At 54.3% G+C, this 10,673-nt stretch overlaps 4 protein-coding genes across 4 annotated transcripts; 2 read left to right on the top strand and 2 right to left on the bottom strand.

Annotated features, from left to right (window-relative positions):
- Window positions 1–702: 702 nt before the first annotated feature.
- On the top strand, window positions 703–2,044 carry A1O7_04912 (gluconolactonase; the record flags this gene model as incomplete). The annotated part of the gene is made up of 2 exons (XM_007758922.1): window positions 703–834; window positions 902–2,044. The coding sequence occupies 2 exons, from the start codon at window positions 703–705 to the stop codon at window positions 2,042–2,044; spliced, it is 1,275 nt and encodes a 424-aa protein (XP_007757112.1).
- Window positions 2,045–2,976: 932 nt separating this feature from the next.
- A1O7_04911 (uncharacterized protein) lies at window positions 2,977–5,594 on the top strand (the record flags this gene model as incomplete). The annotated part of the gene is made up of 5 exons (XM_007758921.1): window positions 2,977–3,245; window positions 3,305–3,696; window positions 4,343–4,370; window positions 4,425–4,781; window positions 4,835–5,594. The coding sequence occupies 5 exons, from the start codon at window positions 2,977–2,979 to the stop codon at window positions 5,592–5,594; spliced, it is 1,806 nt and encodes a 601-aa protein (XP_007757111.1).
- Window positions 5,595–6,460: 866 nt separating this feature from the next.
- Window positions 6,461–7,954, bottom strand: A1O7_04910 (uncharacterized protein; the record flags this gene model as incomplete). Its single annotated transcript, XM_007758920.1, has 1 exon — window positions 6,461–7,954. The coding sequence occupies one exon, from the start codon at window positions 7,952–7,954 to the stop codon at window positions 6,461–6,463; it is 1,494 nt and encodes a 497-aa protein (XP_007757110.1).
- A 541-nt stretch (window positions 7,955–8,495) lies between these two features.
- Window positions 8,496–9,992, bottom strand: A1O7_04909 (uncharacterized protein; the record flags this gene model as incomplete). The annotated part of the gene is made up of 1 exon (XM_007758919.1): window positions 8,496–9,992. One exon carries the CDS (start codon window positions 9,990–9,992, stop codon window positions 8,496–8,498), a length of 1,497 nt encoding a protein of 498 aa, XP_007757109.1.
- Between the last annotated feature and the right edge of the window lie 681 nt (window positions 9,993–10,673).

Here is a 10,673-nt window from a genome sequence, read left to right as displayed (position 1 = left end):
TGAGGACGGGAGTGGCTCTTCTCAAACTATGGTGAAGATGCTGAATGCGCTCCCAGCTCGGTGAAATCAAGCAAGATGGCCAAGATGGCCAACAGGGAGACAAGCTCACTTTACACCGCCATGTCCGAGCTCATTCTGGTCCGCCTCGAACAAAACCTACTATTGTGTAGTACCGCAGCGCCAAGATGATTGACACCCACTGGGATACCATTGCGAGTTAAGTCACACTACATTTTCGGTTCCTGCATGGTGCAGTCCTGGCGTGCCTGTTCAACTTCACGTCATTTCCCCAACTTCCCCAAACATGGCCCTGACCGGCGTCCCGTTTGGAGTTTGCGGAAACCGGACATCCATGAGAACGGTGTGAGTGCGGATCGTAGACGGAGCTTCGAGAAGCTCAGACTGAAGCGCTGTCCCGACCGCACTTCATGCTACCGCTGCCACTGCGGTGGTGCTCCAAGCCACTTGACCTGTCGGCAACAATCCGTGGGGTTCAGATTTAGCATGCCGCTACAGTGACAACCTCGTGCATAATGGTAAGTGAGTGTATCGAAGCTTTTGGAGACAGCTCCGGTTGTTATGATATATGTAGCGAGCAGCACACCTGTCTCGAAACATATAAGACGTGATTATTCGCCCAGCAATCTGTGGCCAACTCTCCGGGCTGTTGAAAAAACCATTCAGGATTGACACAAGCGCATGATGAAGATTCTCGCGTTCGTCGCACTCACATTCGCGGCGGTCGTGGCAGTACAGCAGCAACCGCCGGGGATATCACAACCGATCGTGGAAGATTGTGGGTTCGGCGGCTCGGTGGTGTGTGTGAACAGATATGTGAGTATGATATAATCAGCAATGCTCGAGCGAGAGGCATAGCCGGACCTGCTGAACATCAGCCCAGGCAGCCGTGCTCCCCTACCACTTCAACCGGTCAATCACGTCCCTAGCGGCGGACTATGACTTCCGCAACACGAGCGTGCCCAGCGCACCGAGCTTCTCCCTCCTGGAGAACGCGAGCTTCGTCGTCTTCGACCGCGCCCGCGGCCTGCAGTATCTCGGGTCCAACCCGGCGTACGAGTTCATGTTCGCAGTCGGAGACAATGTGCACGAAGCACCCGTCTACGTGCCGGAGCTGAACAAGCTGTTCATGTCGCAGCTCCCGCCCGTCGTAGCTCCCATCTCCACCATGTCGCAATACCTTCCGCAGCTAGTGATCGATCTGAACCGCCAACCGCTCGCCCTGGAAGAATACATCACCGAACCCCCCATCTTTGCTCCCAACGGCGGCGTCTACCACGACGGCCGCATCATCTGGGCCTCGAGCGGCGGGTTCAACAGCTCAGTGCTCAACGGCACGGAGCAGCGCATCGCCCTCCACGCCGTGGACCCGACGACCAACGTCTCCACCGTGCTCCTGAACAACTACTTCGGCTTCTACTTCAACAACATGGATGACGTGGCCGTACATCCTACGTCCGGGGACCTCTTCTTCACAGACCCAGACTACCCGTGGTTCAACGGGCGGGTGGACACGGCGCCCCAGCTCCCCACGGCGAGTTACCGCTTCAACCCGGCCACGGGGGCGACGTTCCTGGTCGAAGACACCATCGACCAGCCCAACGGCATTGCGTTCTCGCCCGACGGGTCCACGTTGTATATTACCGAAACGGGCGCTCTGACAGGGAGTATCGACCCGGCGGTGGGGCCAGGGACGAAACACTACAACACCACGGGCAGGCGGTCGATCTACGCGTTCGACGTGGCTGAGAATGGCACCAAGATCAGTAACAAGCGCGCCTTCTACCTGGCGCAGGATTACATCCCGGATGGGCTGAAGGTCAGTCGCGAGGGCCTGGTGCTCACGGCGACGGGACATGGCGTCGACGTGCTGGATCCGACGGGGCAGCTGGTGGTCCGCGTGCAGACGAACCATTCGGTGCAGAATGTCCAGTTCACGGGCGAGAGGCTGGATACGCTGTGGATGTTGGGCAACAAGGGTATCAGCAGGGTGCATTGGAACATTACGGGGCAGGTACCCAGGTAGGTAGGTAGGTAGGTAAGTGCCGGGGGCCGTGTCTACATAGTAAGTGGGCCTTCGGTACAGAGGGTGATATGACAGCGCCCGGTATCGATCTGCCGTTCTGTCACATAGCGTGGCTACATACACCATGATGGGAAGTGGCTCTGCCTTGGATCCGCGACAGGGCGGTACTCCGTACGTAGCTCAGTTGGTTCTTATCGACTTTGGGTCACCATAGTCCACCTTACATATCTATCCTATACGCCAGTGGAGTAGACGTAGTGTGCAAACCCAAGATGCCCGGATGGCAGATCGAATGTTCTTCGACTACTTTGGCTTCTGGGGTCCTGGCGCATATAACTCATGATTGATAATCCTTGACGGTAATGAATGAATTATGTGCCTGCTGCTATCGGACTGCTGTTCAGATGTGCCGAAAAGGCAGTTCTCAATCGGCTAACTTGACGACCAAGGACGACTCTTCCTTCGCGGTCCGGTCGAGAACACCTCCAAGCTGATAGACTACCAGGTACCTAGGTAACAACCAGAAGGTCCACAGCTAAACACGGAACTCCGTGCTCAGCATTCAAGGAGCGCATAGACTGGATATCTCCTTATGACTATGAACCTTTGTTGAATCCTATAGTCATTACTCGTCCAACGCGTGACTAGGATTCCAAAGAAGGGAAATTTGTGGGTCTCGCATCAGTCCAGCAGCCTTCCAGCGACCCATTTCTTCGACCCATTTCTTCTTTACAACACTACCGCGACTCTGTCACGACCATCAGCATGAAGTCTGCGCAAGGTTATACCCACAGCGCCGGCCGCTTCGAAATTCGTCTCGTAGACCTTCCAATTCCACAGCCGCCACCAGACCAGGTTCTTAGCAAGGTTGTCGTCTCTGGCACCAACCCTAAGACTGGAAATACCCAGTCCTATTCAACGGTCCGAAGGACATGAATATAGGCGATGCTATTACTGGATATGTCGAGGCGATGGGATCCAACGTCACGGAGTTCAAGGTCGGCGATCGTGTTGGTGCGTTCCACGAGATGACGACGCAGCATAGTTTGTTCGCCGAATACGCCATCGCGGTGGAGAAATTCACGTTCCACCTAGCGAAGCAGACGTCATTTGAAGAGGCGGCTACCATACCACTTGCAGCCATGACGGCGGCCTCGGAGCTTTTCTGTTCTTTGGGCCTACCTGAGCCATGGGCCATGCGGTCTCAGGCTTAAGACGATGCGCTCACGGGCGGTGTCGACGTTTATGGCGCCGCTTCAGCGGTGCGCGCTTTCGCAGTCAAACTGCTCAAGAGGGCACGGGTACACCCGTTATTTCTGTTGCGGGGCGAGGTATTTCCTTCGTCGAAAGTCTGCTCGATAAATCCAAGGGCGATATCGTGATTGCCTATCGTACCGGCAACCGGAAAGTCTTTGAGGGTATTCAGAGCGCCATCCCTAACAGCAGTAAGCTCCTGTACGCTTTTGACGCCGTCAGTGATGGTACTAGCCCCCAGAATCTTGCGCAGGTACTCGATCCTCACGGCAATGTCACCTTTGTTGTCCCAGGAGCATTCCAGGAGATGCCACCAACAGTGAAGAAAAGCGTCACTCTCGTGTGGGCTGTACATGGCAACCCGATCGCTGGATCTGCAGAAGACTTAAGTGACTTTGGTATGCTTGGTTCCGGCTGTTTAGCTGAGGAATGAACGAGGGATGGTTCACTGGGCATCCATACGAACTTATCCCGGGTGGGCTGAATGGTGTTCAAACCGGACTGCAGAATCTGAAGGACGGCAAGGCGAGTGCTGTGAAGTATGTTCACCGTATTGCTGAACCAGAGGCATTAGCTCCGTACCTAGGTAGCCAGACGTAAAGAGCGGGTGGCCTAATAACAGAGCTGTGGGATATGGAACAGAACTGAGAGTAGCATGAGAGGCAGAGTCGTAGCGTTCACGCCTGTGGGCCTGTCCTGCATTTAATCACTGTGCACCACGGACCTTGGCTGCACAGCTCAATGTATAGGCGCAAGATCGGGCAGATGGCTTGTATCAAAGCTGCAGATATCAAGTCATGCAAATAAATGCCCAAAACATGCGAGGTCAAAAGGGTCAAAAGGACTAAAGTGAGCACACAGAATAATATGAACTGAAGTTGAGTCTAGGTGAAGCTGAACCCAATTGGCAACTGCCAAGCACCTTCCGGATTCTGCAGACCGTCAACAATGGAGGCTGCGCTGCGTTTCACTCGGACCTCGACAACTGCCCGCAGACAGACACGACAGTGTGCACAACAACAATGTCAGCTAACCTTTAACCAGGTAAGTCCTCGCCTGCTTTTTCGAATCGGTAAGTATCTCGATGTCCTAAGTTCTGCGACCTTTCCGCTGACTCCACGCGCAGTCTCAAACACGCCAATATGTCGACGACAACAACCTCCCTCGTGCCCTCGCCCCTCAGTTCGAGCTACAACACGGCCCTGCAGACGACACAGAAAGCCGCGTCACAAGCCTCGCATGCGGTCACAGCTGCCACAAGTCAGGTCTCGCAGCAAGCGCAAAGCCTAGGCTTGACGACACCGAAGCCAGCCGCAGTGTCAACTCCGACGTCAACGCCAGGCAAATTCAGACACCCGTCAACGACGGAAATCTTAAGGCGTAACGCTTCGTCCACTATCACCGAACGGCGTGTCAAGGGCGCATTGACGAACGCTGCGGCTTTGCTCGCTTCCTTCATTTTTAGCGATGTATATTATAGCAGGTCTGTTAGAGCTGGGTTCTTTTTACTGGACCACAACTGACAATCGTTTCCAGCGTGACTCCTCTTCTCAGCAAGACGGGACTACTCGACGGCTCGCAGGTTTCGTCGACCGTGCTCCTCCTTCTCCGTCTCCTCTTTTGCATCAACATAGCACTCCTTCTCCGCCCTTTATTACCCTATGCCCCCAGCCGGGACGAAGTCGACGACATTCCCTTGACGCCATCCCAACGACAACTGTTGGGTCTGGCGCCTTCGACCAAATCTCCGCCCGCTTCAGGAGAGGTATCGGCAAGCTACATCACACCTCCGCGCTATCGACGTGTTTCGAACTCCCAATACTCCGGTGAAAGCAACAACGGTTCCCCTCATGCGTCGACGGGCCGCCGCAGCATTTCCGCAAACTACTCTTCCTCCCCGCTATCGACATCGCGGTTCACCCACGGCTCCTCACCCACGCCCTCCCAATCCATTACTTCACGTCGCACAAATTCCGGCTCACCCAGAGCAAGCCCGCTCTTCCACAGAGCAATTAAGAATCAATCTCAATCGCAGATCTCTGACATTGACTACAACGCGAGCGCATTTTCCTCATTCGGCGCCAGCACAGGCACAAGCGCTAACACCGGCTTTGGTGGCGGAAGCTTAAGTCGATCGCAGAGCATGCGCGAGAGACAGAGACCAGGACGAGATAGCCAGGAGCCGATGTCGCCTTCTCCCACCAGAGGACCTCAGCTCGTGCCTGGGTTGAATTACAAGTGGTTGTACGACAAGGGGAGGAAACTGCCGAAGAGCGAGTCAAGTTATGGGTTTTGAATGGCGCATTCCATACTGGTCCATCCATTGCAGGATATACCTCATGACCTGGAATTTGAGAGACGGACCATTGCGCGGCTCATTGTCGGGGCAAATGCGCACGGTGTACCACAGCACATCGCCGTGTTGATTTCCTTTTCCCTGTACCGTTGCCCCTTCCCAGTCGTGTTCAGGGTATGGATGATATAGGACGGGCACATGGGATATGGACTACGTTTGAGCGTGGCGTTGGACGCACGTGCATGCATGCGTGCTTAGGACATGCATACTCCGTAGACCAGCTGTCGGGCCATCTCGCTCCCATGGAAAGCGGATGTTCCTCCTGAGCTGCCCAAATGAACAACACTTACTCCATGCGCAGTCCTTCAGTGGAACTGACATACGTGGAGCACGATATCCGAAGTACTTGTCCACCAAGCTAGCTACTCACCTACCTGCCGTGTGCCTCTCGACTACCAGTAGCTTCACTCTACGGGTCTGAACATTTTCCGCGCCTCTAGATAAACCCTCTCTCACCCCTCTACTGAGCATCCAGTAATTGTCTACTGTGGACGCATTACCCTTGACGAAGGTGTTTGAACAGCGTCACCGACTTCAATCTATTTGGCGGAATGTGCAGCTCTTCTTGTCCACCACCTGCATAGTATTTGCGGCTGGCTGGATAGAAGTCATGTTCCCCTTACCCTGACGTTTGTGTATGTTTTGCCCATTTCAAGGCTACCTAGGTCCCGCAGGTCCACCGCCTGTCTCTACCTAGTGTGTTTTCATATCTCATAACGAATAAATGATAAGAGCCACCCATATCTACAAAATGTGGTATTTCCATATATGCATCCGTCGTAGCCTTCGGCACCTTTTAGGCACCCTCAACAACTCTTCCCAAACCGCCGATCAAAGTCCCGCAACACAGCCATGACATTCGCCGCGTCAATCTCCAGTGCAGGTCGGCCTTCCACGTTTGTGCGCGGTTCACTGGCATGTAATTTGGGCATCCACTCGCCTATCTCTCCCGCTGCGCGCTCGTAAGCGGGATGGCGGGAAAGAGTCGTGTACGCGTCGGCACATGTCAGAGTCACGCCCGACGGCGCGTGGTGCCCGGACTGAGGCAAAGGGAGGGTTACGGCAGCGGCGCGCGACCGTGTCGTACGGGTTGAGCTGCGGAGAGGGACCACGCTGGTCGCGGTGGCTCGGCGACACGAACTACCCGGCAATTGCCCGCCACAGCATCCCGAAGGAGTGGTCGTGGATTGAGCCCTTGACGCAGCGAGCGACTTGCAGAAGAGCGTGCTGTTGGGGTCGGCGCGGCACTGTGCACATGTTCCTGGTCGTGAAGCACCACATCCAGACGTTCCTTCTCGCGGCAGAGTGGGCATAGAAACATCACCCTCCGAGGGAGGTGGCGTAAACTGATCGAGTTGTCGCGCGGCTGCTCGACTGAGACTACTTACAGTGGTGGCGTTGCTCTGAGCCTGTTGTTGCTGCTCCTGCTCGGCGGCGACTTCCGCGCAGATACAGGGTGTGCCATCCGAGCAGAAGCCACAAGGATCCGCAACTGCAGAAGTTGGGGAATGGTTTTCCTCTCTCCCGGCAGCAGCTGCTGCTGTGGATTTTGAGGAGGTGTAGATTCCTGTAAAGTCAATTTCTAGACACTCTCGCGGTTCGAGCTTGATTCGCTTATCTGTGACCGAGGTGTGCGAGGGCGAATGCGGCCGCTTTTCGTGTTGGTGGACGGAGGCTCCGTCCCCGGACATTGCTGCAAACGCATCATCTATACATTGGCAGCGGGTCTCCAGTGTGCAGTTTCCACAGCCAATAGCTGTGTCGCTGGCGGCGATGTGATCAGACTTGTCCTGTGCTGATGTGGTGAGTTTCGAGGTGGTAGAAGTCGGCTTTTTGAAAGCAGCCAATTCGCTTTCCAGTTTCCGGCATCGATCCATCCAGAGTGCCAGATCCGCCCGGCATTGTTCAAGTTCCTTCCCAAGCTTGCCCACTGTTGTTCTTAGAACTTCTTGCTCATGTTCATTTTCCTCTTCGATCTGCTTCAGTGTCTCTTCCAGTTCGCCCACCCGGGCAGCGCGTCGCTCGCGGAACGCTCGCTGGGCCGCTCTATTCTGCGCTTTCCGTTTGGTAGGAGGTGTATCCGTCGCGGGCTTCCGACCCGGCTTCGGTCGTGGTGGCACGACCCATTCTTTAGTTGTGAGAGATAGTGGTACCGAGCTGGCGGTCGCAGGTGGGGAACTAGCGGGCAGGGTCTGAGCGGGTTTGATACACAGCGACGGCTGTCTGGTGATTATAGGTTTGACATCGCCCTGAGCAGCGCTTGGCGATGCTGCCATAGGAGAGGCAGCTTTGGAGGCCATCCCTCGTGCGAAACAAAGCGACTCGAATTAGACCGAGGCTCGCTGCTCGGAGCTGACATGTATCACGTATATCTCCTGTCGCTGACGGCGTGCTGCGGGCTGTAAGTCCACGGCAGCAAGGTTAGATTGGCCTACTGTGGTAGAAGCGGTTGCGCAACCTGTTCTCTGTGCCTGCCGCGAGAGCGGAAAGTGATTCAAGCAATATCGAGTCAGTCGATATTGAGCTGAGATCAAATTTTATCAGATTAGATCAAAAGGAGGACGTGACCGATAATCGGCCTTGGCAGCGGGGCTCGGCCTTATCAGATCAGGCACATCAGGTCACACCACCGTGGACGCTAATTGATACGGGACGCGGGAAAAGGTGGTCGTATCATTCCAACTGTACACCAGTCTAGAGTATCCAGTGCCTCAAAAATACGATGAGTAGAGAAGGGGTATCTTGAATGTCGCCTAACTCCATGCTGTATGCCACAACGAAAAGCTCGAGCTTCGTGTACATGCTGGAAGTATCTCGAGTCACGTGATTTCCAGCTTCTCATCAAAATTTACCACCATGGACACCGGCCTCAGATGTGGCTGCTTCCGTGCCACTTTGCAGGCCTCCTACGAATGATGTTCCCCAGACGCCAATCAAGCCCCAGAAACCGACTCGCCAACCACGATAGAGCCCTTCAATACCCTGACCCTTTCTCTTTCGCCGAGGAGCTTTACCCATCAATGCAGCAGTCTTATCTTTGGGAGTTTCGGAAAAACCCTCTTCCCTTGTGATGCTCCAGATTGTTGGTATGATGCCGCGGTAGGATTGGGGCACTGGAACAATGGTCGTGATGGCTTTGCGTTTCGAAGACGGCTTTGGTGGGGAATGTGCTGGTGAAGTCCAAGTGGCAATCTGTGCTCGACGAAGGACTGTCTCGAGGGGGAATTTGATAGACAAATCCAGAGCGGAACCTAGAAATGTGGCGACACTCCAACTAGCAGGGTTCATAGCAGGATCCAGCCCGAGATACGACTTCAGCACTACTGGAGTGCTCGTTGATATGAGTGTAGGTAGGGTCGATGTAAAGAACGTTATGGGTAGCAGGTGAGCGGGTATCAGATAGGGAGTCGGCAACGCCTGCAGTGTTCCTAGTAAGGTGCGAGGTCCTTCGGTGGAAGGTGTAAGAATCAACCGCGTTCTCGCTGCGTCGATTGGTGCGAGCACCCACGCTGACAGGGCCGCCGCGGCAGTGCTGATCAGAATGGTGGCGGCTGGGGTCGTCGAGGTGAGTATCGAAGGATCTGGAACTGCACCCCCAGCCGAGCTAGACAGAATATCGTTCTCTGATACTGCGAATACAGCCGCGAGGAAGCCCTTGAAGAATGTCTCCAATGTCCGATTTAGAATATTGTAGACGAAAGTTGAGTTGGTAGCGCGCCACATTGCCAACGCTCCGCCATTTGACGATAGGGCCGAGAGTGTTTCCAGTAGCGAATGGGGATTTTTGAGATGTATCCGACCACTCGAGTCCTGATGACGGTCGTTCGCTCTGGGCGAGGCGAGATCCCGGGGTGGTCTGCCACGGCGTCCCCGAGCTGGCGAACGACTCGATGAAGGCGGCTCGAACGGCGCCGCGGAAGTAAAATAGTTTGGCTCATCATCCGAAGAGTGCTCCTCATAGCCATTATATCCATTCATCTTGTTTTCATCCTCATATTGGTATCTGTGCCTGTTTCGTGGCTTTTCCTCGTCTTCTTCATCTTCCTGTGCAACGCGTGTCTGCAGAATGAGCTTCGCGACCTCAAACGGCTGCCCGAGCACTACAGTCGTGTATTTCCAGAAGGCTTGGTCGATATATGACTTTATCGACCCTGTGAGAGATGGTGAGGCTTCTGGGATGTAGTCTGCGTAGTCAATGTCGGGAAACGTGAATCCAGAACCCTGGCTGCTGGACTTCGGGGCGCTGGAGGTCGCATTTGCTAAGGCGTCAGTACCGATGGAAGGAGGAACATAGTATGGCCTCAACGGATTGGGAACATATTGTCTCGAGTCCTGCATCTCGCGAGACTGTAGTGTGATGTCGACAGTTGATCACAGGTCTTGTCTGCGCTGCTTGAACAATTCCCGAACACAAGGTGATGAATGTCGTAATAGTGCACAGCAATATACGGTGCGGCAAGCAACTATCCGAAAGCAGTTCTTGTCATTTCAACTCGACGTCATCTGATGGTTGACGGACGCAATCGACAGTAGAACCTTGGAACCTACCTTGGGTACGTAGATGTCTATATGACTGTCAATCATAGATAGGAAGATTGACATCGGTTAAAGGTCACAACTGGCATTGGCTAACTGACGCTGTATGTTTCCAAGTAGGCGTCGGCGCATCAGCCTTTGTACAGAATTGCGGACACTGTTGGCATCAGAAGATAGCCATCCTGCCATGAATACGTTGGATGGAGATTCCTGTCCTTCACATATAACGCCAACCCATAGGAGTATATCTCCTTCTTTATCGGCCCTGACCTTGGTCGTGGTGTCCTTGTACTTTTCTGAACCTCGTTTTAAGATTGAGGGTGCAGAAACAGTCCTCACGCGATAGACCAGCGGCATGGCAGATGTCCTCATTGCAAACAGAACCCATCCTCAACACCAAATCAATGTCTGCAAACCTAGGAGCAGACGTCCCGACCGGATGCGTGCTATTTCCTCCACGGACACTACAAGCCTGGTCTTGTT

Source organism: Cladophialophora yegresii, assembly GCF_000585515.1.
Source record: "Cladophialophora yegresii CBS 114405 chromosome Unknown aczIN-supercont1.3, whole genome shotgun sequence".
NCBI classification, from domain to species: domain Eukaryota; kingdom Fungi; phylum Ascomycota; class Eurotiomycetes; order Chaetothyriales; family Herpotrichiellaceae; genus Cladophialophora; species Cladophialophora yegresii.
Note: the sequence above shows the minus strand (reverse complement) of the source record. Positions and strands in the feature narration are given on the sequence as shown.